Raw genomic sequence first — 26,501 nt, 5'->3', positions numbered from 1 at the left:
ACTCGGTGGTCTGCCAGGTCTCCTTTTAGAAGCTGGTTTCTTTACTGGCTTGGGGGGAGGAGCAACTAGGTTTACAGGTCCGAGTCTCAGAATTGCCGGGATACGCTCTTGACTGTGATCCACCTCAGGGGACTCTAAATCTTGATTACCCGTTTCCAGCTCCTCCTCAGCAGCCCAGATAGTGTTCCTCACCATGTGTTCGGCTGTTTCCTCTAGTTGGCCTTCCGCTTCCGCTTGACGCAGCCTCTCCCTTCTAGCTGCACTCTCTGTCGGATCAGGGCAGCTAATGTATTGCTCCATCACATTCCGGACTTCTCCAAGAGCAATTTCCACTGCCTCTTGTGGTAATATTCTACTATTTGCACCAAGCGGGAAGCCACATGAACCTCTACCTTTTTTGTTCGTTGTATCATTTGATGGTTTGGCGACATGACGGAGAGGAGAGGAAGCCCTACTCCGCCCATCCACACGGGGCATGCTAGAGTAGTATCTAGACCGTTGTTCATCCCCAAGGTGAGAGGAACTATATCCCACTTCCTCTGTCACCTGTGTACTAGCAGTTTTCCGTATATTGTGTCTGTCAGGCAGGTCTAGAGAAGTGTGTCTAGATGTGGGAGAAGTATCCCTGTGCCCAGACCTACGATAGTGTCGCTCCCTATCCTCCCTGTACCTGTGGTCTCTACTCCTCGCTGGGTACTGATCATCAGACCTTCCTTGCGGAGATCTTCTCCGGCGGATAGAGCGAGACTCATCGTCTGACTGTCGAGAAGAGCGATGTCCTCTTCCGGTTATAGGCGGTAGTGGAAAAGGGCGGAAGACTTTTGACGAAGGACAAGCCTTATCATCATGGTCCAGTCGGAGACAGATCTTACAGAATTTCTTTAGGCGTTCGTAAATCAATTCCGCTTCAAGCTCCTCCCCATTAGGGAACTCAACAATAGCAGTTTTAACTAGGGGTTGTAGCCCGTTGATACGGACTCTCATTCGTGCTACCGTAGCTGAGACGTCGAGCTCCTCCACCACTCCAATATCGTCTCCAATACTCTGGATCAATTCAGGTGTCCACAAATGCACATGTATTCTAGTAACCTGGATCCAAAACGGTATCTCCGAGGGGAAGTCCCTGGATATTGTTGGTTCCCACCATTGTAAGATAATCATATACCCCGCGAAATGGTAGGGTCTTCCTTCAAGAACAAGCTGGATGTCCTCCTCCGAGGCGAATTGAAACTGAAACATCCCGTGCCCTAGATCTGCACCTAAAAGGCTCGACGCCGTTTTCCAGTGCTCAGTAAAGAAAGAGATAAGAGACCAGGCTCTTTGAACGACTGGGTTGGTAATTCTTCCAATCAACGTAAGTTTATGCCTTTGCATTAGCGCCGTGTTATCACTCACCGGGGCTTTAACCCGAGAAACTCTTGGTTGGTGGCTCGAAGAGGCCACTGCCTTCCCTTTTTCAGCATAAGAGAGTCGGTTAGTCATTACTTCAGGGGGGATTCGTCACAGCACCAATAGACGATTGAGATCTGGATCTTCGGAAATGACGAGACCAGATCGGAGATCCTAACCAGAAGGAATAGCCGCTACGACCTCAATAGTCCTCCAGAGACTCCACTGCACCAAAAGCAACAACAAGAAAGCAGAGAAGGAGGTATACGAGGCACTGGTAAGATGATTCCGGTAGTAGTCAGCTCAATCTCTTACTAGACAAACTCTTTATGAGAAAGAGAGTTCTAAAGCTAAGTCCACACATGCAAATTCTTGTAATTTACTGACATTATTTATTTGTTTATTAGCTAATGAAATAAAATAATATAGCAATTTTGTATAATAAAACTATACATATTTAAATATTTGAACATGAAACATGAAGTCCAAATTATTCATTCTAACTAATAAGCAAAAACATCATTTTTGTAATATTATATTCCACAAGAGTTACCACCAGCTCCACCGTATATGTAAACAAATTGGAATATTCAAAAATACGTTTCTTTCCATCTTTTAAGCCATATATATAATTATATATACATGTTTAAAAAAAATTTCATATGCTAAACATGGTATTAATTAAAATTAAATTTTGTTATGGGTTGTATGTACCAACGAGATGTTTTGCTAAGCTATAGTTATAAATTTTGAAGATTATGATATGAATTTCTAATTTGAAATCAAACTTATAAAAAGAAAAAAATAGTTGAAAAAATAAAATAAAATATGAGCCACAGATAAGTAAAAAATTAGAGAAAGCTAAAAAATAAAAATAATATATTTAAGTTACATTCTTGCATTTATGTACAATGTGTTTATAAACAGTCTATGACTCACTCGGCCTATCTGATCTCTTTAAAAACAAATAGTTTGTTTGATGGAGTCATCAAATTATAATGAGAATGTTTGCAATACCTGCTCTGATGATGATACGTCGGGCATAGGCGCATAGCAATGCACGATAGTAAGAAGATACACCACAACAATAAACACAAACCTCTAGCAAACTTTTTATGCAACATTCCTAGCTTCCATCTCCTAACACTACAAGAAAACATCATGTATTCCTACAAATTTTCCTACAAAACAGTTGGTAGGAAAAATTTCCTACCAAAACCCTACATAATTTTGACGAAAAGTTACTATCGTAGGAAAAAAGAAGATAATTTTCCTACAAAACTAGTATGAGAAAATCGTAAGAAATTTCTTACGAAAATCCTAAAAATAATTTGGTCGAAGAAAATATTTGTAGGAAAACAGAAAGCATATAGAAAGAAAAGATGTTGAATGAATTTGGTAGGAATGTTTCTTTCAAATTTCCTACAAAAAGTTTGTTGAAGGAAAATTCGTACGAACCCAAGAAAAATATGAAAGGAGATGACGTAGAATGAATTTGGTAGGAAAAATTCTTTCGAATTTCCTACGAAACAAAAAAATATAATAAAAAAATGTAGTAAAAAATTAGTAAAAACCTAGATGCGCTGCAGCCTCCATATCATTCCTTTCTCAACTTCTTCTTCTTTTTCCTCCTTTTTTTCCTCTCTACGTTTTCTCCTTTGTTCTTAGAAAATCCAATATTTTTCTCAGCGTTTTCTAATCGACTTCAATCTTGTTGATAAGCAACTGATCTCTTTCTCTACCTCTTTGATCTCTATCATCTTCTCCATTGGAAAAAAAAAATCAAGACATCACCAACAGTTGAGTCAATCCATACATCACCAACAACCGATTCACCGGAGCAAACTTGAAGCTTTAGATTCCATCCTTACAGACCCTGATCTGTGACTGGTGGAAGTAATCTGGGAATCTCCATCGTCGAAGCCAGCGTTGTTCTTGATCTGAAGCTTTGGAGGAATGTTTAGCGTTTCAGTCAATATTAATTTTTTGTATTTAGTATTTAGTTTGTAAATATATTTTTTTATTAGGCTTGTAATTTAGTTTTAAAAAGAATTGTATTTCTAATTAAATTAATAATTTGGTTATAAATATAATTATTTGGATTAATAATTAATGTTAATAGTTTTTGATTAAATTCGAAATAAATATAATTATAGAGAAAACATTAACTGATTTTATTTTTTGTTAAGTTTGTAAGAAAATTGTAAGACTAGTTTGGTAGGAAAATAGTAAGAATGAATTTCCTACTAATATTTTAGTAGGAAAATGGTCAAAAAACCTCCTTCCACTTTCCTTCGAAATTCTTACGAAATTTTTTTTGTAGGAATTCCGTAGGAAATTTCCTACGAAAATCTCACTAATATCGATTTCTTACAGGCAATTACCTCTATATTTTTTGGTAGAAAAACAGTAAAAAACAGATGTTTCCTACCATTTTACTACAATAGTTGCGGTAGGAGCTATAGCTCCGTTAATTCATTTCGTGATCACTATATCATTTTCCAGTTTCGAACGTAAGATTCTCTACGTGAAATTAAGGGTTACAGTCCTTTTAGGGCAAATGAGTGAGTAGTGAGAGTGCCTAAGTTTTGCTTTTGTAGAGGCGATATACGTATACAGCGCGAGTTAACAGAAATAAATACATATATTGATAAATAAATGTTTCATAAGATAAAAAAAATATGTACAGCGCGAGTTAATTTACAACAAGAAAAGAGAATCTACTGTGTAAATAAAATATCTTCTTAATTAATTAGTTTCAATTATAATATCCCCTGTAATGAGTTTTTTTCCCCGCCTCATCTCATCAGTCGATTGACGATCCCAAATAAGAAACTTAGCGAACAAAGATATAAAAGGATTTACTTCAACGACACCAAACCCTTGCGTGCTTGTATTTAAATGGCATTGGCCCCATTGGGTTTGTTCTAACTTTTAACTGAGCTAGTGAGCTTTCCTTTTTCTTTTGATAGTGTTCAAAATAATTTTACTTCATATTCTAAATATATATAGTCTACTTTTATTCTCCCTTAATTGTTAAATCTTGACATTATAAATATATATATATATATATATAATTTTTAAGATATATATGATTCAAATACATATACTATTCTCCAACTTACTGAAAATTGTCATTTTTTTAATCGTTTAGAAGATATATATGACTCAATATTATATCTCAAAATAGATTAGATCTTGGTTTGTCTATTGAATTTGAGTTCATGTATGTACGTAAATGGCGAAGGCTCGCTCAATTTCAATAGGATTTCAATTTATATTAAAAAGATAAAACTGAATAAATAAACTATATATAAAATGTTCTAAGGAATTTAATTATTTTAAATGTATTATATATGGTATCTATATTGTATTTGTGTCTTGATTAGTATTTTAGTAGCAAGGGCCGTGCCTCGTGCTTTAAAAAAATAAACTTCCGCCTACGGCATCATGTTTTGGAAAAATATGAAAGCACTATTTTTAATCATAGATATGTTCAACAAACCCTTATTTACTAACTTTAGTTTTTTTTTTTTGTTAAAGGATAACTAACTTTAGTTTTCCCGGTAAGGTCTAACAAAAGTATCCTCATTTACGTTTCCTACTTTTTAGTTCTTGTATAGACTGTTAATTTTAATCAAATTTCATTTAAGTTAAACAAAAAAACAAACTGAATAAATAGACAAACTTTAGTCCAAAAAAAAAAAAAAGAAGAATAAATAGACAAACCATCATCGTTCATCTTCATCATAAAAGTTAGCCTGCTCTCTTATGTATTCTTCGTTTTGTTTTTTTATCGTTTTAGTTGTACTTGTTTTTTAGTAGAATTCTACTACTTTTAAAATGCAATTATAATTGTTTATCTTTTTAAAATGCAATCATAATTGTTTTAAAATGCAATCATAATTGTTTAACACTATGTTAATCGTTTTTAGTAGAACACTCTTATCTTTGTTTAAGCATGTTATTAGAATATTTGAGTCATAAGTAAGCACTTCTTTTTTAGGTTTATCCTTATCTCTTTTCTTTTTTTTTTTTTTTTTTTTTTTGTGCACCATCCTTATCTCTTTTCTTTCATTTTTATGTGGTGTGTTTTGAGCTCATGGAATCGTATCTTTTTCAAGTTATTAAGGCCAATGATGACTTGACAAGAAAACATAAGCAATTTTTCCTGTTTTAGTTATTGCGTACACTGAAGAGAGAACTTTTAATTCTACCATGGGATTGGGAATCATTTTTTTTTCCTTTTAACTAAATAAATCAGTTTTTTTCCTTTTTCCAAATAATTTGAGTGTCATTTAAAAAGCAATTCACATTAATTTTCGAAACTGTTACAATTTTATTATACTTTTCATTTATACATTACATTACTATCTCCAAATTTATTGACAATTTCATTATCTAACAACAATGTTATAGCCGCCATAGGTATGATGTTTTCTTAGAAGAAGAATTCTATTATCTCTTATAACTATGTAACTTTGATAATTTTTTTTTTTTTTGACAAACCTATCTTTGATAATTTTAAGACCAATAATGTGAAAACTACCCAAAAAAGCTAAACATAGTATTAAAATATAATTTTGTTGTTGGTCGTTTGTATAGGACCAAGAGATGTTTTGCTAATTGTGCTATAATGTACTATAAAGATTCTGAAATGATTGTCTAATTTGAAATAAAATATATTGTATAAATTAAAAAAATTATGAGCAAAACTTAAGCAAAACATAAGAAAAAGTTAAGAATTTTTTTTTTAAGATGATAAGAAAAGAAATTTTATATTTATGTATTTATGTACAACTATAACCCTTTTTAGATTATGAGTTTTTTTTTCTTAGTTGGGTAAAGAACAAACACAAGTAGGGAAGAGACAATACAATGGTTATATAAACAGTCTATGACTCAGCCTATATGATCTCTCTAAAAACAAATTATAATGACAATAGTAGGATATTGGCCATTAGAGATATTACAACATTGGTTGATCACGCAACCTACACACAGTGGTCAGTGGGGCGATGATATTCTGAACTTGGAGCATTTAGGACGACATACAACGACCTAGATGGGTTTCGGACGAAGGCTTTGGGAAAAGCAGTTATTTATGTAAATTGGAAGTAACTCAAAAGAGAGATTCACTTGCAGCTCTGAAGAAAGATCACAGCACTCCACGGAAAAAACTTGCCCTCAAGCCCTCAATTTCCACAGTTCGTAGCTCCTATCTATCTTTTTGTTGTATCTCGTTCTCTTTTGGTCTTATAAACTCCAGAGCGATGCTCAATTTTATGGCTCCTTCGATTAATATAAACCGGTATCTCTTTAACAAAAAAAGAAAAAAGAATCCCAAAACTATATTGCTCCTCTTCTCTCACACACGAATCTCTCTCTATCTGCAAGAGTCTCTCATTTTGCCATTGTAGCGTTAACTTTATTTGGTTCGTTAACGTATGTTAGTTTATAATATGCTTTTTTTTTTTCTTTGTTGCAATTGTTAATAGTTGCATATATATGAATATATGATATATCTCACCAAATTTGTAGCGCTCGCCTATTATTGTCTCCACTACTTTTCAACTGACCATTCCCTTCCTATTATTTTCTTGTGTTCATAAACTAAAATGGAGCAAAACGCGTTTATAGTCCGATAGAGAGGCTCATTTGTTTCTAGAACATAGAAGGAAAGGAATCAGTTCCAATATATGTTGTTGCACTTTTTCACCAACTCCTACCATTTTCAAAGTTGACTTTCTATGTTTCATTTTCATTTTTTTGAAGATTAGAGAAATCTGAATACGAAAAAAAAGGAAAAAGAAAAGAAAAGACGATACTCTATAATCTACCGCAGTCAAAAGCCCAATCTCTTACTAGACATAATAAACTCTTAATGAGAAAGAGAGTTCTAAACCTAAGTCCAGTAGTCCACACATGCAAATTCTGGAAATTTACTGACATTTTATGCATTAGTTTATTAGTCGTTGTTCAAAAAAAAAAAATGCATTAGTTTATTAGCTAATGAAATAAAATAATATATGAAATAAAACTTATAAAAAGAAAAAATAGAATAAAATATGAACAAAACATAAGTAAAATATTAGAGAAATATAAAAATGATTATATGTTTAAGTTACATTTTTGCATTTATGTATAATGTGTTTAGTCTATTACTCCGCCTATCTGATCTCTCTAAAAACAAATAGTTTGTTTGATGGAGTCATCAGATTATAATGAGAATGTTTGCACTACCTGCTCTGATGATACGCCGGGCATAGCAACACACGATAGTAAAAAGACACACCACAACAATAAACACAAACCTCTAGTAAACTTGTGATGCAACTATCTATTCAGTAAGATTATCTACGTGAAATTAAACGAACACAGTTATTATTCAGTTGACGGAATGAACTATTCTGTTAACAGAGTTAGCTGTTCTAGTGATAAAAGTGGACCCACAAACACAAATGCCAATTGAAGGTTAGATTTAATAAAGTTGATACTTTGGTAGTTTTAGTTAAAAATATAATAGTTTGAAGGTTTAAACTGGAAATCATTATTATCTTAATAATTTTTTATGGGATTTTCCTTTTAAAATTTTAATTAATTAATTTACTCGAGACTCGTCTTCTAACCTCCTTTTGAAAAACTGATTAATATTAATATTAATATTATCGTATTATTTGATTTCGTTACCTAAAGAATTGTATGATAGTTGTTGATATGATTAGTTCGATTTTAACGCATTCTTATCTTTTATGCAATTGTACTAATCTTACATCTATTATATGAATCTTCATTGTTTTAAATATATATGCAAGATCCGATGCCGACTCATAGCTAATTTCTATTATGTGTGATAAAATGGCTTAGCATAAATTGAATTTCGACGAGGAAAGTGGAAGAGATAGACCGTTTAACCATTTGACTAAATATACATTTCCTATAAATTTTCATATCATCGATTAGTATAAATAGTAGGAGTAAATGCGATAGTATGTCGGTTAATTATGTTTAATTCAAGAATAACCTCGAACGACTTGAAATTCTTGATTTACCTTTAAAAAATTCTTGATAATATTTTTTCAATTTTATTTTAACATTTAAAATAGTATAAATAGTACATTATATATATATAAATATTTAAAATATTTAATTGTGTTTGGTACTTTGGTTATAAGGATAGTAGAGAAAGTTAACTAAATTTGTTTGGATATGAATATAAGCATTAAATAGCATTCAATGTAAAAACTTTCCAAAAAATATTTTTAAGCAAAAACTACTGCAAAAATACTATTATAGATTATGATATGATTGTCTAATTTGAAATAAAATATATTGTAAAAAAAAATTATGAGCAAAACTTAAGCGAAACATAAGAAAAATTTAAGAAAAATTTACAAAATGATAAAAAGCTAATTTTATATTTATGTTTTTATGTACAACTATAACCCTTTTTAGATTATGAGTTTTTTTTCTTAGTTGGGTAAAGAAGAAACACAAGTAGAGAAGACACAAAACAATGTGTTATATAAACAGTCTATGACTCAGTCTTTATGATATCTCTAAATTACTAAATACAAATGATGGCTGTCTTCTTTTATCCATGCATTCGACGATATCACCATCGGAAGTCATCTTCTCAAAATAAATTTCAAAACAAACAAACGAGATTCAGAAAAAAATAAAAGAACTCTCTTCATCAGATAATGAGAAGTGTTTCCAATACCTTTTGTGGTGATACTCCCGGAGTAGCGATGCACGAAATAAAGAACACCCACCACAAACATCTACGCAAATACAAAGACAAAAATTTGAACTTGAACTTGGAACTAAAGACAAAGTTTCCAAAATCAGGTAAAGTTAGAGTTGTCAAAATCTGGGGGAAAAAAAATGAACCTGGTCAAGCTGAAGAAGAGGGATCGGAAGATCAAAAGAGAAAAAGAGAAGACAAGCGAGGATAAATCGAAGAAGCTTCTTTCAAGACTCATTAGTATTTTGAATTAATGAGTATTTTTTGTTCTCAGTAGGGTAATTATAGAAGAAACCCTGCTGGTGGAAAAGGATGTGTCTATCTCTCTTCCCCTGTAATGAGTTTTTTTTTCCCGCCTCATCTCATCAGTCGATTGACGATCCCAAATAAGAAACTTAGCCAACAAAGATATAAAAGGATTTACTTCAACGACACCAAACCCTTGCGTGCTTGTATTTAAATGGCATTGGCCCCATTGGGTTTGTTCTAACTTTTAACTGAGCTAGTGAGCTTTCCTTTTTCTTTTGATAGTGTTCAAAATAATTTTACTTCATATTCTAAATATATATAGTCTACTTTTATTCTCCCTTAATTGTTAAATCTTGACATTATAAATATATATATATATATATATATATATATATAATTTTCAAGATATATATGATTCAAATACATATACTATTCTCCAACTTACTGAAAATTGTCATTTTTTAATCGTTTAGAAGATATATATGACTCAATATTATATCTCAAAATAGATTAGATCTTGGTTTATCTATTGAATTTGAGTTCATGTATGTACGTAAATGGCGAAGGCTCGCTCAATTTCAATAGGATTCCAATTTATATTAAAAAGATAAAACTGAATAAATAAACTATATATAAAATGTTCTAAGGAATTTAATTATTTTAAATGTATTATATATGGTATCTATATTGTATTTGTGTCTTGATTAGTAGTATTTTAGTAGCAAGGGCCGTGCCTCGTGCTTTAAAAAAAATAAACTTCCGCCTACGGCATCATGTTTTGGAAAAATATCAAAGCACTATTTTTAATCATAGATATGTTCAACAAACCCTTATTTACTAACTTTAGTTTTTTTCGGTAAGGTCTAACAAAAGTATCCTCATTTACGTTTCCTACTTTTTAGTTCTTGTATAGACTGTTGATTTTAATCAGATTTCATTTAAGTTAAATAAAAAAAAAATAAAAAAAAAAAAACTGAATAAATAGACAAAGTGACAAACCATCATCGTTCATCTTCATCATAAAAGTAAGCCTGCTCTCTTCTGTATTCTTCGTTTTGTTTTTTTATCGTTTTAGTTGTACTTGTTTTTAGTAGAATTCTACTACTTTTAAATTTTGTTTTAAAATGCAATCATAATTGTTAAACACTATGTTAATCGTTTTTAGTAGAACACTCTTATCTTTGTTTAAGCATGTTATAAGAATATTTGAGTCATAAGTAAGCACTTCTTTTTTAGGTTTATCCTTATCTCTTTCCTTTCATTTTTATGTGGTGTGTTTTGAGCTCATGGAATCGCATATTTTTCTAGTTATTAAGGCCAATGATGACTTGACAAGAAAGCATAAGCAATTTTTCCTGTTTTAGTTATTGCGTACACTGAAGAGAGAACTTTTAATTTTGTTGTGGGTTGTTTGTGTAGGACCACAAGATGTTTTGCTAAGTGTGCTATAGTATACTATGAAGATTATGATATGATCTTTTAATTTGAAATAAAAAATATTGTAAAAAATAAAAAAATTATGAGCAAAACTTAAACGAAACATAAGAAAAAATTAAGAAAAATTAAAAAAACTGATAAAAAGTAATTTATATTTATGTTTTTATGTACAACTATAACCCATTTTAGATTAGGAGTTTTTTTTCTTAGTTGAGTAAAGAAGAAACACAAGTAGGGAAGACACAAAACAATGTGTTATATAAACAGTCTATGACTCAGTCTTTATGATCTCTCTAAAAACAAATAGTTTGTCTGGTGGAGTCATCAAATTATAATGACAATAGTAGGATATTGGCCCACCAGAGATATTATAATGATTTAAAATATATTTGGCTAATAATAGTACAGAACATAAAATAGATAAATAAAATAACAAAACTAAAAATTAAATGAACCTGTATAGTTTGTGATATATTGGTTGTCAATCGCTGGCTGTCTTCTTTTGTCGATGCATTCGACAATATCACCATCGGAAGTCATCTGCTCAAAATAAATTTCAAATACAAACCAACGAGATTCAGAAAAAATAACAGAAGTCTCTTCATCACATAATGAAAAATTGTTTCCAATACCTTATGTGGTGATACCCCCGGAGCGATGCACGAAATAAAGAACACCCACCACAAACATCTACGCAAATACATTCCTGATTCCATTGACACACTGTTAAAATTAAAATTAAAATTCCGTAACTCAAAATCTATTGCATTAAATTTTCCTTTGAGAAATCAAGAACTCAAGCTCGATCTGTCTATGACTCAGCCTATATGATATCTCTAAAAAGAAATAGTTTGTCTGGTGGAGTCATCAAATTATAATGGCAATAGTAGGATATTACAACATTGGTTGATCACGCAACCTACGCACAGTGGGGCGGCGAAATTCTGTACTTGAAGCATTTAGGACGACATACAACGACTCAGATGGGTTTCGGTCACTTCCCTGACGAAGGCTTTGGGAAAAACAGCTATTTGTGTAAATTGGAGTTGTTGATCCCAATCAAAAAGTTGGTCAACATAGCAACCAATCCAGTGTTACGACGTCAAACATCTCTACACAGAAAAATGCAAGACCCATTTCTTCTAGGGGAGGCCAGGGTTTAGGCTTACACATTTAAGAGCGGTTCCATTTGCATTTGGCTCTTCTCTTGTTTTCTTTGTACTTTATTTTCTTATCATTTTGTATTTTTCTCTTTACTGTATAAATTTTTGTTGTAAAAAGATTGTTTATAGTGAATGTGTGGCTTCTACATTATAAATTTTCGTGTCTCGGTAATCTACAATTAACAAATCCGATTTGTTAACAATTTACTATGAATGAAAACATTCTAGTTAAAAATCAACTAAGCAAAGCTCATAAAAATATACTTTTATGTTTCATGTCATCAAAACTGGGACTTCCAAAGTAACAAAAACTTGTGTATTAACTCTTGTCTAAACAAAAGTAAAAACTTCAATTTTTGTTGTACAAATTTATATTGTGGATAAAATTAAGTTTTTTTTTATTGTGGATAAAATTTTAAGTTTTCTATTGAGCTCTCAAATTTTGAAGTTTCAATAGTAAAATTTCTATTGCAGATGAAAAAAAAATTTGTTGGACAAATAAAAGCTTATACAATGAAGAATGTTTATTTTTTTCAATTTTTGTTGACAAACTTCGTTTTATGTTGTAAGTATTTTAGTATCGCGCGACGTCAATAATTAGTAACTAATAACTTTAGTTTTTTCGGTAAAGTCCAATAAAAGTATGTCTTCACCTAAAATTAGTTTTAAGAATAACGACAACTCAAATTTTAGTTTAAATAACTTTTCAAAAATATTGCATGTTTAAGAAGTACGCATTCACAAATTTATCTTCATATATGATACGGAAAATTTCAATAATCAAACAATTCATAGATTAAACTCATTACATATGTATTTCCTACCCTTTGGCTTCTGATTTTATAATCACACCATTTGTATTACAACTACTACCTAGAGAAGAAGAAGAAGAAGACTTCTGATATGTCGCATTTGATCTTCTACCAGAGGCCAGGGGATGATCCGTTAACATCATCAAGCCGCTTTATCATCCAGTCAATGATATCACGACCGACATCCTCACGCTCAGGTTCAAAGAGAAGGTCGTGTAAAAAAACCATCATAGAGTTTGATGTCTTTGAAAACTGATGGTGGATCAGTGACTTTGTCCGTACTGGACACTGTGTTTTAAATCAAAGATCTGGAACATGCTGTTGTGATTGACCATAAAAATTGATCGTTTTCTTGTTATTGATCATTTGAGCGATGAATTATGTATTTGTTTGTTTTCAATTTTAATGGGTTCTAAATATTTGTACTGATAATAAATAAGTAACCGAACTGAAATGCCTGATAACCGAACCAGACATTTATTCAGATAACTTCATGAGGATTTTTGTGGATAAACCTTTTTTTTGTCACTCAAAATATTTTTTCTTCTATAAAGTATCAGTATCAACACTGATATAATATGTATGCATTCACAAATCTATCTTCATACGAAAATCTTCAATAATCAAACAATTCATAGATTAAAACCATTGTATATGTATCTCCTACACTTGGCTTCTGATTTTACAATCACACCATTTGTATCGCAACTACCACCTAGAGAAGAAGAAGAAGACCTCTGATATGTCGCATTTGATCTTCTACCAGAGGCCAGGGGCTGATCCGTTAACAACATCAAGCCGCTTCATCATCCAGTCGATGATATCACGACCGACATCCTCACGCTCAGGTTCAAAGAGAAGGTCGTGTAAGAAACCATCGTAGAGTTTGATGTCTTTGAAAACTGATGGTGCCTGATTATACAAATCTTGTGAAGCTAGTGGATCAGTGACTTTGTCCGCTGTACCATGGAGAACAAAGAAAGGCACTGTAATAGACTTGAAGTTCCTGGTCAAGTAAGCTGTTATGCGAAGAATCTCATGGCCTGTTCGGACTCTTATCGGACCCGTGTAGACTAACGGATCAGAGTATTTGGCTAAGAGAGCTTCAGGGTCTCTTGAGACCGGAATGCCTCTCTTGTTTGCTCCTTTAAATTGGAACCTTGGAGCGACCAATGAGAAGATTGGAGCTATTGCCTACAAAAGAAACATATGATCTTAACGATCACCCACAAAATTCTCCAGCAGAGTATGACAAAGCATCTAAATTGAATAGACTGACTTACCCCGACAATGGGATGAGCGGGTTTGACACGAAGTGCAGGCGATGTCAGGACAATGCCAGCTAACATATCTTCAATAGAGGGAGATGAAGCTGCCTATGTTAACACAAGGTAAACCCTTAAAGTCAGGACACTGTAAACAATACAAAATCTTGAAGAGAGCTTCAAAGGTACGAAATTAAAGTACCTTCAAAACCACAGCTCCACCAGTAGAGTGACCAAAGAGGAAACACGGTACCCCCGGATTCTCAGACCTAATCTTTTCCAAGAAAGCTTCCTATAGAATTCAAATCAAGACACCAAATCAAGATGGAACATTTCTCTAGTTTCATAACCAAAAAGCCAAAAAAAACAACAACTAATGTCTGTAAGAATGTGTGAACTTACGGTGTCGGCAACAACATAATCAAGAGAAGGAACATAGCCATGCAAACCATCACTCCCACCGTGACCTAATAAAGTAACATATGGCGACCTGTTCAGACCCACAGTTTCAGAACAAAATATGAAAATGAAAAAAAAGAAACAGAACAAGCTCGTCTTCATACCAATCCAGTCCATAGCATATACACCTAAATGACTCGCGTTTAGCTGCTTAGCGAATTGAGAATACCTTCCACTGCACATTCAAGAAAATTCACAGAATCAGAGATTCATTGATCAAAGAACAGAGATTTAATAAAATTGAGAAAAAGTAAAGATTTTTTCACCTGTGTTCATTCAATCCATGGATAATAATCAAAATCCCTCTGAAAACACAAACAAAAATTCAAAAATTCAAAGTCAAAATCGATACCGGAGAATTCTAATTTTGTGCATGCAAGGCTAATTACCTAAGTTCGCCGGAGAGAGGCAACCAAGAGCGAGAGAACAAAGCGTTACCACGACGACCGTAAAACAAAGAACTGTTCCAACGACAAGAGATCTCTCCATCTCCGAACATCTCAACGCCTTCCGCTAACGAACGACGTCTAGCCGTATCTTCCTCCTCGAGCTTCCAAGCCATCTTCCGTCTCCATCTTCTCGAAGGAGCAGGATCAGCCTCCTCTCTTTCCTCCTCATCCTCCTCTTCCGGCGTTGAAAGAGGCGAGACACGGCGACGAGGACGGAGACGGAGAACGAGGAGAAGAGAAAGAACGAGAGAGAGAACGAAGACGAGACACTTCCTTAGCGTTCTCAATATAAAAATTATCCGATTGCTCGCTCCTGATGTTAATTGCTCCATTTCCCCCGACGTTGACGCCATCGCCGGAAAAAAAAAATTCACAAATCGTAAAAATAATAAAAATGGAAAAAAGAAGAAAGAAAGAAGGAAAGCGTGTAACAGAGAAAATGTCAGAAAATTTTGGGGTGGGGACTCAATTTATAAGAGGTGAATATTTTTTTAATCTGATACAGTGGCGGAGTATCGTGTGAGTGATTACGTGGCTATATTTAATTGGTTGTTGAACTAACGAGATTATGTAGTAATGTTGTTGAGCGGTCAAAAGTCAGAGATTTGGACGGTGCTGATACTGTGTTTCCGCGAGGGTTCGGTCAAGAACCGTTGATGAGTTGGATATAAGTTAAATAAATGGTCCGTTACGGGTTATACGACGACATTTACAAAAACCGCGTTTTGTGAAACTGATTATTATTGTTTTTTCTTTTCTTTTTCATTAAATTAAAATTGATATTATATCCTTTTATTTCCTGATATGTTTAATTTGACACATTCTTATAGATTTATTATTATAATCATATGATCGTGTATTTATTATATACTTTATGGGTGTGATTGGAAACCAGTTTTTTGCGGATTTCATTTTTGTTTTTTTGAAAAACGCACTTTGTCACCACTCAACACTTTTATTTAACAAATACGTGGTTTTACAGAAAAAGCAAAAAGTGATAGTTTGCGTTCTGAAAGGAGAAAAATGCTGTGAACCGCTTTTTTAAAATGTAGCTGTCTTTAACCAGCGGTTTCTGCTCAAATACGCAACAGTTACATATTTTTTTTTTAATTAAAATATATTATAGATTTGATATTATTTTTTCCACAAATATATTATCTAGAGAGAAAAGAAAGGTAGGCTAGATAATATATTTGTAGAAAAAATAATATCAAATCTATAATATAATTTTTGTTAATATTATTAGATAAAACATTGAAAAATATGTGACAATGTAGTAATTTTTGTTTAAAAATGTTATAAAAAAGAATTATTCTCACTCTTAATGCTTTTTTTTTTACATTTTTTGACAATGAAATGTTTTTAATAAAAAATTAATATATTAACAACTAGATTTGAAAAAAATATAATCCATACTAGTTCTTTTTATTGTGTAATATTTGTTATGATTGAATTTGTTATTGTTTTTAACATTGAATAAACATATACATGATTAAATTTTAATTTTAATAAAATTTCATATTTAAAGTTCATAAATGATATATTTAAATTATAAATAAAAAATAAAGAACCAAAATGTTAATAACTTATGAATACTAATTATTAATAAATTTATTTATAATATATATAATCCGCACCGCTTTTCCTTTTTTTACCATTCACACAATTAATACTGAACCGCAAATAGTTTTTTCACCAATCAAATATCATTCTGTACCGCTTATTTTATAGAAACCGCACTTGTCCCGTAAACCGCACGTACCGCAGTTGAACCGTACCGCACTTCAAAACCGCTTTTCCCATACAACCAAAATCGCGGTCACCATTCGGACTCTATATATATATATATGTAAATAAAACGATACACACGAGAAAGTGAGAAGCAAGCTGAGTCACATGAGATAAATCAAATCAATTTGTTTAATGCCTTAAGTAGGATTTTGGAACATGTTGACCAGAGGTTGCCACTAGGCATCATCCTCACCAAGTGATTCATTTTCTTGTTCATCCAACTGTTAACCACACGTCTTTTAAAGATATCGATGACTCTTTATTACTCCCCATTTCACATACTTATTGTTGGGATCCCCATACTTAATGAGTTGTTGCTTTCATTACATATTTTAGTTTTGGAATGTTTGTGAGCAAATAAATGGCAGGTAAATATATGAAACACACGATACTTTGGGAAGTAGTCGCCGCACGAAGCCACGATCCAACCTTTTAGGTAAGTTACAATAAATTAAAATTATACATATACCATCGACTCTTTTTATTTTACCAAAAAACATCTTCATCGTATTTACAACTAATTTTACTTTCGTGAAGAAAGAAAGAGTATAAACAAAATTTACAACCCCGTTATATAATCCATATTTTTGAATTGGTAGGTCGAGTATACTTTCTAATTAAGTTGATTTTTTCTTCAAATTTCTTTGTGTTCAATTTTTTTTTTCTCATTTGATGGTAATTTTCTAGTCCACACATCGACACATGGATATATAGCCTAGGAAGTAGGATAATGGGTCGTAGTTAAAGCACATGAAAACAACACAATAAGAGACGTACGAGTGCCAATAAGCCTCAAAAGTCATGAATACGATTAGCACTCAAGTAAATGTTAGAAACTGATATTTCATTACCATCATATTCAAGAACACTTCGTTGAAATTTCAAGCCGTAAGATTTCAACAGAATCTTTTCTATCTCTATATAGCACTAAAGTATAATACTGTCGTTTTCTCCCGCGAGCCTCACCAAAAATGCCCATTATAAGAGAACAAACAAACGAATGAAATAGTCTGATGATTGTGGTGATGTGTGTTCATACTGCTCTTGCAAGAGAAAGCCAGAAAGTTGTATATCGATTACCCGTTTTCTCCGACTATGATCCGTTTATGTAGTCAAGTAGAAGCCGATCAAGCTCAAAATGTTGACATAGAAGTTTCTGCAAACATCAACAATAAGGGAATTCATTAAAGCCTTAAAGAGAATCAATGCAGCCATTATAAAAAAACTGATTTCTTGCCAATTGTGTCAAAGCATGTAAACCTTGGTTATGGGTAAAGAAGGTGCAGCATCAACATAAAAGTCTGGGAACCGAGAGACTTCGACACCCTTTTCAAACAATATGTATGTTGGAAGCTGAGACATTCCACCTATATGTGTCACACAATATGATCAGTTGCTTCCACAAACAGAGACTCTAGATGTGCTTTTGAGTTTGTGCAAATAAATGAGTTAGTGAAGAATTATTACCGGCAAGAGATATTCCAAACTGCGCTGCAGTATTAGGGAAAAGTCCAAGATCAACAGTTCCGAAAGACAAAAGATTATTCGAGTACCTGAAGAAACGGAAGAAGAGTGAGTGAGTGAGTGTGTCTCCTAAGACTACCAGTGAAACTAGGGTGTATGTATTCTTACACAAAGCTTACGTTATGGAGAGCTCGGGAAAGCATCGGCTTGAACGAACACACTTAGCTGAACTACATGCAAAGAATTCTATCTGCAAAAGGTGTGAAAAGGCACATCATCATAAAAAAGTCGCTACAAAACCTACAACAGTACCCTTTTGCGCCAATTTCATACATTGTTTTACTAGATGTTGCAGATCAGTTCTGTTTCGTAATTGATTGACAGCTAAACAAAAGAAAGACAAACTTTGATGTCATAATGGTAAGGGGAGGCTACTATAAGTATTATCTAGCTTCATAAACAGCATGCTTAGTTAGAATCAGAATGTAAACTCTGCTCTATGCAATAAAATCATTTTGTTAAACCAAATACTACTCCTTGGTTTTTCAAATGTATCATCCAAAAATCATAACCTCTCTGATTCGAAAAGAGCAACAACATTAACACAAGTAAGTAGAAGATAAAGCCAAGAGTTGCAACGTACCAACCAGTATTTTGTTGTGCTCCCATCTGATAGCAAATCCTCCAACTGCATAGGTGTTAGCTTCTTCGCAGTTCCTGAAAAACGTTTAAGCATTTTACAAAGAAAACAACTTTTGTTTCCCAAAAATCCACAGAAAAGCAAGAATTGAAGAATCTTCCCCATACCTAATTTACTAAATGCTGGTTGTTGAGCTAATAGATATATAACTGCAAAAGGAAACATTCAAATCAAACTTAGAAAGACTCAACCACGGTGCTAGATCTATCAACAGATTGAAATTGAGCTCACCTGAAAATATGACACTAAACCAGATCGCCGCTCGATAATCCATAATCAACGACACAGCTATGAGAAAGATCTGGGCGCGAGTAAATCAAATGTGTATCAGCAGATTTCACATGAATCTTAAAAGTGACAAACAATTTCGGAATCTGAAATCGGCGAGAGTCTTGTTAACCTTAGCGTAGAGTAAACTATCGGCAACGAAAGCTTCCCATGTTTCTTCCCTCACCATCTACAAAACGAATTTTGCACAAATCAATGAAGTGAAGAAGTGAAGAAGTAAAGAGAGTTAAGAAAATTTCGATTTATATACAGAAGAAGAAGAACACAAACCTTAATAGCGGAAAACATAAGGAACGCTAGAAATGCTTGGATTTCTCTGTCGAAGAGTCGATGTGAAGTGTAGGGTGCGGCGGAGCTACGAATCGGAAGGTAAGAGAAGAAGGCCATGAAATGGAGGAAATAGTAAGGATCTGATACGATCCGACTCATTGCTTCCATTACTCCTTCACGCTTCTTCTCCATTTTTTTTTTTTTGTTTGGCTCTCTTCTTCGTGTCGAGAAGAGCTGCAAATTTGCTCAGAGTCTAATTAAAGGTAATTATTGTTTGAATATACAGTAGACGTCACGTCGTTTTATATGATAGAGAACGGCAAGGCGTTTATTGAATTTTTGAGCAATGTTAGAAAACGGTAAGGTGTTTTAACACACTACATAGAGTTTTGTTTGGGTGGTCCATCTCATGGCATGGGGTTGGCTCAACTTTAACACTGTAGATCATTTTGATAGTTATATATCACTAGATTAATCCATCCTAAATAAAAAATATTTTGAATAACAACTGATAATACATAATCAAGTAACAAAAGAAACTAGCCAATAATGAAATAGCTAAACCATGGCGCTTAACCCAATGGCATAGACAAGACACTATTATTGTTCAATCTTTGATGTGTTGAACATAGAAATTCCAAAAGACATACATAGTGTTGCTTAATTGGAATGTAACAAAAGAAAGAGAGTATATTATCACCCATAAAACAGAGAACTGATCTGAGTGAACTGAACTAGACCAGCAAAAGCAAAAAATGCGGAGAATCTCATCTAAAAACGAATCCATTTTTCTTCGAGTCTGGTCTCATTATCGAGGTACGCTTAGGCCAAGCTCTGCAAGATTCATGATAGACATAGATTAGCATATGTGCCATAAAAACTGATCTCAGTTGATGTATTCTTCAATCAATAACACTACAAAAAGTTCAAAGAAGAGTAGATGACGAAAAAGAGCAACACCAAATTGGCATCTTTTTCATCTTCAAGCCAATTACAAGATTCTTATGCAAAAACAATTCTTTCATGAGCATATAACCAACGAATCTATATGTCCCTGCAAACACTAATAGTACACTAAAAAACTGCAAATAGTCCTAATGAAACTGCACAATGTGAAAGAAATAGCAAAGCAAGATCAAACCAATGCGGAGCAGGACGGGAAAGTTGAAAACAGCTGAGATCTGTGATAATTTTCTGAATTCTGAATGTCAATACTCATTTTTGCAAAGATAGGTATCAAAGTTGCACAGAGCTATCCAGCAAAGGCAACACTCCAATTCAGCTATAAACTGCTACAGATTCTAAATGAAGAGAATCAAAGCTCTAATTTGAAACCAAGAGTAAACAACATGTAAGTTCGAAGCTATGCAAAGATCAAAGAGTAAAACATAAAAGAGTTGCTTACAGATATACTAAAACACAAAACATTTGGAAGAATATCAAACTCCTGGATTCGCACTGCAGAGCATACCCTGAGCTAATGACCTAGAATTCTGTGAATCGATACCGAGGCACGAAGTCAATCTAGCTGAAGCCACCGCACTATACAATGGAAGCAACGATTGAAGTGATCCCAGCTGACCAATCGGCCTATCGAAAGTCAAAAAAGAACAAACCTTTAACAAAATACATGAATTGGGCACTCAGAATACGAATCCACAACTCACATTTAAGGGGAAAAAAACAAATCAAATCAATCAATCAGCTGATTTACCTCGAAAGCCCAGGCGAAGGAGGGACGCCGAGAAACGATGAAGCCGATTTGGGTCGAACCGAGGGCTTGTTCATTGCAGATCTAAACATAGAAAACGCTGGTTTAGACAAAGATCGACATCGAGAAGCCATTTTTGCCGGATAACGAAACGAATCTGAAGCTGAGATTTTGATTTCTAGGTTTAACTTCGAGCAAGAAAAAGGATTGGGTTTTTACGAGGTTTAAGCTCAACGACGACGTTTTCGACAACAGTCAATGAAAAATAAATGTCATGCTTTGCCACAGTCCTTTATAAAAACAACACGACGTCTAAATTTCAGATCAATTAAATTGGGTCGCGAATATAGTTGAGAACTTTTTTTGCCTGAGCCCAAATAAATGAACGTCGCCTTTCGTGTAACGCTGTCTTTGTGATCTCCTACACGTCGCCGTTATTCCACACGTGTGCCATTGTTTCATACAAAGAATCTTCACAAAATTACATGACGTGTATACGTAACTGTACACCTTTATACTCAACAAATATAAATATGTAATCGCATAATCTCCAACTGTTGTAACGGAACTATTAAAAATCTATGGAATCTGTCGGATCGAATCAAATATCTCCGTACGTAAGTAACCGAGACCAACGGTATTTCTTGGCTCAACCGGTGGCAGATCGGATACTTCGAGCTCTCGGTCACCGGATCCGTCTTCTCAACCGTCCAAATGGCGGAACTTTTCATGTTCTCGGTGCGACGTGTAACGTTTACACGGTGACGCTAACGGCTACACCGACTTGTACTTGTCCCGACCGTCAGAAACCGTGCAAACACATCTTGTTTGTCTTGATCCGAGTTCTTGGGCTTCCTCTTGATGATAAGTGTCTAAGGCAACGGAGACTCCGGCCATGTCTCCTCTACCGCCTGCTTTCAGCACCGACACGGCCTGACTGCCTAGCCAGTTTTCATCTCCAGCAACGGTTTCTTCAGCTTTTCTCAGCCGCCGCTTCTCAACCTGGCGATACTACTAAATCATCCTCCTCCACCAGTAAAATGGTAAGACTTTTTTTTTACCCTGAGGTATACATCTGCCATCGTATGAAAATTCATTAAACATTTTGTTTAAGAAATTAACTACGTCGTTTACATAAAAATATATCCAAAACGAAAATGTAAATAAGAACCTAAATCTTTTACATGTATTTAATTAATGGTTGCGTTTTTCTTATCCTAAAAAATCAATGTTTAAACAATATATCATTTGATAAATTGAATAGGAAAATGAGGTGGACGAAGAGCCAGCAACATGTCCAATATGTCTAGACGATATTAACGGAATTAAAAGTGTAAACGGCGAAAATGGTGGAGGCGAGGAGAAGGAACTCGCGGTGGTGAAGTGCAAAGTCTGCAAGAACAAGGTGCATGAAGAATGCATGCTGGCGTGGAGGAGGAGTCGTGGACGGCGGCCAGGCATCTGCGTTGTATGCCGTGCACGGTGGCGAGCCAATAGTTCTAGTAAGAGTCCTAATATTGGTGGTAGTTATGACAACTGCCAAGGTATTTGTTACTTGAATCTTGCTCCTTACGTTGATGAAGAGGAAGGGGATGGTGTTGGCACGAGCCAACGGCCATGTTGAGGAAGTTGAAGGATTGATTGTTGTGATTCTTATTATCATTTTAAACAAAATACTGTACATTTAACAACAATTGTAGGTCTTCATTGCATATATAAGATTAATTTTATTGTTTGACATATGTGGTCAATGATTATTGAGATAATTGGTATAGTTTCGCCCTCGCAATATATCAGTAGAAACCATTAAAAATTTGGCATGTTGAGGGAGATCGGTTAGGTACGTACTTAAGTTTTTTTTAAGGTACGCAAAAATTTTGCAGTTAATAGTTTTGCGTTTAGTGAGAAAAATTTAGCAACTTCTAAGGATTTAATTTTGAGGACTTTAACCAATGGTAGATAACAAATGATTCTGAGGATTTAATTTTCTCTTGGGGAAAATACAGAGATGCGCAACTTCCAATGCCTGGATCACGTTGTAGAGCAGAGTGCGGGATGCAAACGCTGACACTGAACTTCAAACTTCAAATATATAAGCTCATTGTTTTGAGAGCCCTTTTATATATACATTTTCTTGGATTGTGTAAGATATTAAGTTCTACAAGTACTATATAGTATTAATCAAGTCAACTACTAAAAATAAGTAAGTATATGCTGTAGTACTTTGTGTAGGAAAACTGACTAGGTGATATTTTTAGTAGCTATGGTTTACATGTTTAAAAATAATGTAGTAGGAAAAAAACAAAACAGAGGCAGCTTTTGGAAAAGAAAACTATGGGCCATAATTGACCAAACATAGATAATTAAGGAGGTATCTTCTGAAATATGAGAAAAGTTATTATCATACCTTGTTGGCTTGTCAATCCAAAACACTGTTTTGTCTGGTATACTTAATTAGTCAAGACTTTTGATTGTACAAAATTAAAAGTCATCGATTCCCTTGTCTTGTTGTCTCTTTGCTTGTTAATTATTTGTCTAGTTTTTTTTTTTTTATGATGATCACTCCAAGAAACTTCAAAGAACCTCTCGGATCCGAGAGTTCTATATATCAACCAGCTCTTTTCTGATGTCCCTGTAAGTGATCAAGTTCTGTTTCTGGAACAATCCTCATGAATCAGTACATAAGCTTTTAGCCTTAAAGTTCATGTATTAGTTACAGTTGGTGTATTTAGTTTTGGATTTTGATGAGTTTATTAGACAAAACTAATATTGTTTTCAATAGAAATCTAAGCTCTTTTTCAGGTTGTGATGGATCAAATTCGGGGTTTGCGGTTTCTAGGCCGAGCAGAAACATGTTCTCGAGTTGTTCTTCTCATGGTTCTGGTTGTTGCCTTCGTTTTAGGCCTTCAGTATTTCGAGCTGGCACCATTATCTATTTTTTCACCTGGAAATGTAAACGTTTCTAAGTTCAGAGATTCCAATTATAACACCACCAAAAGTGCTGAAAATGAAACGTTTCTTGCATCTCAAGAAGAAGCATCGTCTGGATTCAAGCCGTATAATAGCACAACGAAAGTCTCGAAGAGTTTTGAGCACAAGTTTCTGAATGATGCTCCCAAAACAGAAGCTTCTCGGCAAAGTAAAGGCAATGAAACCACCACTAGTTCTCTGCATTCTCTTCAACCCAAAATCCCTAGAATCCGCAAGAAACATGAACAGAGGAACACCAAAAAGCCACCTTTAGTTGTCATATCAATAACTCAGATGAACAATATGATGTGGAAGCGGCATAATGATCCAAAAAATTCACTTGTATGCAAATGATTTTACACCATAAGCTCCAGTTTCTTATTACTCATAACTCTGTTCATTACCTGTTTTTCTATTATTTTTCATGTTCATAGGCACCTCTTTGGGGATCAAAAGTGGACGAAGAGCTTAAAACTGCAAGAGACAAGATCAAGAACGCCGCTTTGGTCAAGAAGGATGATACTCTTTATGCGCCTCTCTACCATAACCTATCTACTTTCAAAAGGTTTACCGTTTAACCAATCTGACAAATATAGAACTATATAAGAGTAGACAGGCCTAATTCTTGTGTCAGCATTTGATTTTACATTAAAAGGAAAACACAATATTTTAGTGTTTTTCGATCTTGGTTATTGCCCTTGGCTTCGCATTTTATATATTTTTTAACTTTTCAGTAAAAATATGAATTTCTTAAGATAAAAAAATTAAACTATAAGCAAACATACATATACGTAAACAAATTTTTGTTTTCATGTCGTTGGTCTTTTCTCAGTCGTCAGATTTAAGACCAAATAATATATGTTAATAAGAAAAAAAATATGGTTTACAAAATGGTCAATCTCTTGTAGGAGCTATGAGCTAATGGAACAGACTCTTAAAGTGTACGTCTACGCGGAAGGGGACAGACCAATCTTCCATCAGCCAGAAGCAATGATGGAAGGGATTTACGCATCAGAAGGATGGTTTATGAAACTAATGGAGAGTAGCCATAGATTCTTGACAAAAGATCCCACCAAAGCTCATCTATTCTACTTGCCTTTCAGTTCCAGAATACTTCAACAGAAACTTTACGTTCATGATTCTCATAGTCGTAGAAATCTTGTCAAATATCTCAGGAACTACATCGATCTTATCTCTTCCAACTACACTTTTTGGAATAGAACTCACGGCTCTGATCATTTCTTCACCGCTTGCCATGATTGGGTATGATGTTCTTTAAAACCCTTCTTTGCATTATTTAGGTTTCCTTTTTACAAGCTAGAATAAAGTGTATCTTTATGTTTAAACTATAAAAATATAATATTTTATGGAAAAGTGAAATATATATTTAAATGCAAAAAATATATAAGTATATTGGCGTTTAAAAAAATATATATATTAATGTAAGTTAATATTTGTTAAAATAGGCTCCAGCTGAGACTAGAGGGCCATACATGAACTGCATTAGATCACTCTGTAACGCTGATGTCGGAGTAGACTTCGTAGTCGGAAAAGACGTCTCTTTGCCGGAAACAAAAGTCTCTTCGTCACAAAACCCTAACGGAAAAATTGGAGGTAACCGTCCTTCCAAGCGAACCATCCTCGCCTTCTTCGCCGGAAACCTACACGGTTACGTCAGACCCATCTTGCTTAACCATTGGTCTTCGAGACCCGAGCCAGATATGAAGATCTTTAACCGTGTCGATCACAAATCGTACATCCGGTACATGAAACGAAGCAGATACTGCGTTTGCGCTAAAGGTTACGAGGTGAATAGCCCTAGAGTGGTGGAGTCGATTCTTTACGGCTGCGTTCCGGTGATTATCTCTGATAACTTTGTGCCACCGTTTCTTGAGATTCTTAACTGGGAATCTTTCGCCGTGTTCGTGCCGGAGAAGGAGATTCCTAATCTGAGGAAGATTCTGGTATCGATCCCGGTGAGAAGATACGTGGAGATGCAGAAGAGAGTGTCGAAGGTTCAAAAACATTTCATGTGGCATGATGGTGAACCGGTTCGGTACGATTTATTTCATACGATTCTTCATTCGGTTTGGTATAACCGGGTTTTTCAGACGTTTTAGCCATATGTTTTAACCAGGATTATGGGATTGTTACGTCGATTTACTTACTCTCTCTGTTTAATTATATTTTTGTGTGTAAGTAAATTAAAATAAAATATAAATTTTTGAGTTAATGATTTTTTTAACTTAAATATTTAATTTTATTTAATTTTATTTAATTTTAATGAAAATATTTTATTATATATATAAATTAGCAGAATTTTTCTTTCGTTTTGGG

At 34.0% G+C, this 26,501-nt stretch overlaps 5 protein-coding genes across 10 annotated transcripts; 2 read left to right on the top strand and 3 right to left on the bottom strand.

The window, feature by feature from the left end:
• Positions 1 to 13,258: 13,258 nt before the first annotated feature.
• On the bottom strand, positions 13,259 to 15,419 carry LOC104769399 (uncharacterized). The gene is made up of 7 exons (XM_010493603.3): positions 14,911 to 15,419; positions 14,788 to 14,826; positions 14,626 to 14,696; positions 14,465 to 14,529; positions 14,265 to 14,354; positions 14,081 to 14,173; positions 13,259 to 13,991 (listed from the first exon to the last, which is right to left on the bottom strand). The coding sequence occupies exons 1-7, from the start codon at positions 15,321 to 15,323 to the stop codon at positions 13,557 to 13,559; spliced, it is 1,206 nt and encodes a 401-aa protein (XP_010491905.1). The 5' UTR covers positions 15,324 to 15,419; the 3' UTR covers positions 13,259 to 13,556.
• A 2,169-nt stretch (positions 15,420 to 17,588) lies between these two features.
• LOC104769398 (uncharacterized) lies at positions 17,589 to 19,759 on the bottom strand. Of its 4 annotated transcripts, none has more exons than XR_015593564.1 (9): positions 19,484 to 19,759; positions 19,326 to 19,382; positions 19,157 to 19,226; positions 19,033 to 19,074; positions 18,869 to 18,942; positions 18,394 to 18,475; positions 18,229 to 18,314; positions 18,022 to 18,128; positions 17,589 to 17,917 (listed from the first exon to the last, which is right to left on the bottom strand). XR_015593564.1 is itself a non-coding variant. In XM_010493602.3 (9 exons), the coding sequence occupies exons 1-9, from the start codon at positions 19,673 to 19,675 to the stop codon at positions 17,855 to 17,857; spliced, it is 762 nt and encodes a 253-aa protein (XP_010491904.1). In that variant the 5' UTR covers positions 19,676 to 19,759; the 3' UTR covers positions 17,589 to 17,854. The 4 variants fall into 4 exon arrangements, 1 of the variants encoding a protein (XP_010491904.1); XR_015593565.1 differs by having other exon boundaries at positions 18,405 to 18,475; positions 18,873 to 18,942; XR_015593566.1 differs by having other exon boundaries at positions 18,873 to 18,942; positions 19,484 to 19,750.
• A 271-nt stretch (positions 19,760 to 20,030) lies between these two features.
• On the bottom strand, positions 20,031 to 21,546 carry LOC104769397 (protein NONRESPONDING TO OXYLIPINS 2, mitochondrial). 2 transcript variants are annotated; one of them, XM_087505985.1, is made up of 3 exons: positions 21,198 to 21,546; positions 20,955 to 21,073; positions 20,031 to 20,317 (listed from the first exon to the last, which is right to left on the bottom strand). In XM_087505985.1, exons 1-3 carry the CDS (start codon positions 21,326 to 21,328, stop codon positions 20,292 to 20,294), a joined length of 276 nt encoding a protein of 91 aa, XP_087362111.1. In that variant the 5' UTR covers positions 21,329 to 21,546; the 3' UTR covers positions 20,031 to 20,291. The 2 variants fall into 2 exon arrangements, with proteins under 2 accessions (XP_087362111.1, XP_087362110.1); XM_087505984.1 differs by having other exon boundaries at positions 20,889 to 21,073; positions 21,198 to 21,408.
• A 195-nt stretch (positions 21,547 to 21,741) lies between these two features.
• LOC104705429 (uncharacterized) lies at positions 21,742 to 22,934 on the top strand. The gene is made up of 2 exons (XM_010421436.2): positions 21,742 to 22,237; positions 22,459 to 22,934. Exons 1-2 carry the CDS (start codon positions 21,776 to 21,778, stop codon positions 22,816 to 22,818), a joined length of 822 nt encoding a protein of 273 aa, XP_010419738.2. The 5' UTR covers positions 21,742 to 21,775; the 3' UTR covers positions 22,819 to 22,934.
• A 673-nt stretch (positions 22,935 to 23,607) lies between these two features.
• On the top strand, positions 23,608 to 26,415 carry LOC147918468 (putative glycosyltransferase At3g07620). 2 transcript variants are annotated; one of them, XM_087505983.1, is made up of 5 exons: positions 23,608 to 23,828; positions 23,997 to 24,506; positions 24,599 to 24,729; positions 25,073 to 25,427; positions 25,631 to 26,415. In XM_087505983.1, exons 2-5 carry the CDS (start codon positions 24,003 to 24,005, stop codon positions 26,282 to 26,284), a joined length of 1,644 nt encoding a protein of 547 aa, XP_087362109.1. In that variant the 5' UTR covers positions 23,608 to 23,828; positions 23,997 to 24,002; the 3' UTR covers positions 26,285 to 26,415. The 2 variants fall into 2 exon arrangements, with proteins under 2 accessions (XP_087362109.1, XP_087362108.1); XM_087505982.1 differs by having other exon boundaries at positions 23,629 to 23,828; positions 23,977 to 24,506.
• Positions 26,416 to 26,501: the final 86 nt, after the last annotated feature.

The sequence above is a fragment of the Camelina sativa genome, chromosome 20, assembly GCF_030686135.1.
Source record: "Camelina sativa cultivar CO46 ecotype springtype chromosome 20, ASM3068613v1".
NCBI lineage: Eukaryota > Viridiplantae > Streptophyta > Magnoliopsida > Brassicales > Brassicaceae > Camelina > Camelina sativa.
Note: the sequence above shows the minus strand (reverse complement) of the source record. Positions and strands in the feature narration are given on the sequence as shown.

What these genes read in the sequence shown, in the direction of transcription:
- LOC104769399 (XM_010493603.3), bottom strand. Translation starts at nt 15,323, where the DNA reads ATGGCGTCAACGTCGGGGGAAATGGAGCAATTAACATCAGGAGCGAGC. An exon ending in CATGGATTGAATGAACACAG is followed by an intron (nt 14,697 to 14,787) that starts GTGAAAAAATCT and finishes TTGAATGTGCAG; the next exon opens with TGGAAGGTATTCTCAATTCG. An exon ending in ATATGCTATGGACTGGATTG is followed by an intron (nt 14,530 to 14,625) that starts GTATGAAGACGA and finishes TTACTTTATTAG; the next exon opens with GTCACGGTGGGAGTGATGGT.
- LOC104769398 (XM_010493602.3), bottom strand. Translation starts at nt 19,675, where the DNA reads ATGGAGAAGAAGCGTGAAGGAGTAATGGAAGCAATGAGTCGGATCGTA. An exon ending in ACCAGCATTTAGTAAATTAG is followed by an intron (nt 18,943 to 19,032) that starts GTATGGGGAAGA and finishes AACGTTTTTCAG; the next exon opens with GAACTGCGAAGAAGCTAACA. An exon ending in TTTCCCGAGCTCTCCATAAC is followed by an intron (nt 18,315 to 18,404) that starts GTAAGCTTTGTG and finishes CCGTTTCTTCAG; the next exon opens with GTACTCGAATAATCTTTTGT.
- LOC104769397 (XM_087505984.1), bottom strand. Translation starts at nt 21,328, where the DNA reads ATGGCTTCTCGATGTCGATCTTTGTCTAAACCAGCGTTTTCTATGTTT. An exon ending in CCTTCGCCTGGGCTTTCGAG is followed by an intron (nt 21,074 to 21,197) that starts GTAAATCAGCTG and finishes GACTTTCGATAG; the next exon opens with GCCGATTGGTCAGCTGGGAT.
- LOC104705429 (XM_010421436.2), top strand. Translation starts at nt 21,776, where the DNA reads ATGGAATCTGTCGGATCGAATCAAATATCTCCGTACGTAAGTAACCGA. An exon ending in CCTCCTCCACCAGTAAAATG is followed by an intron (nt 22,238 to 22,458) that starts GTAAGACTTTTT and finishes TAAATTGAATAG; the next exon opens with GAAAATGAGGTGGACGAAGA.
- LOC147918468 (XM_087505983.1), top strand. Translation starts at nt 24,003, where the DNA reads ATGGATCAAATTCGGGGTTTGCGGTTTCTAGGCCGAGCAGAAACATGT. An exon ending in ATGATCCAAAAAATTCACTT is followed by an intron (nt 24,507 to 24,598) that starts GTATGCAAATGA and finishes TCATGTTCATAG; the next exon opens with GCACCTCTTTGGGGATCAAA. An exon ending in AACCTATCTACTTTCAAAAG is followed by an intron (nt 24,730 to 25,072) that starts GTTTACCGTTTA and finishes AATCTCTTGTAG; the next exon opens with GAGCTATGAGCTAATGGAAC.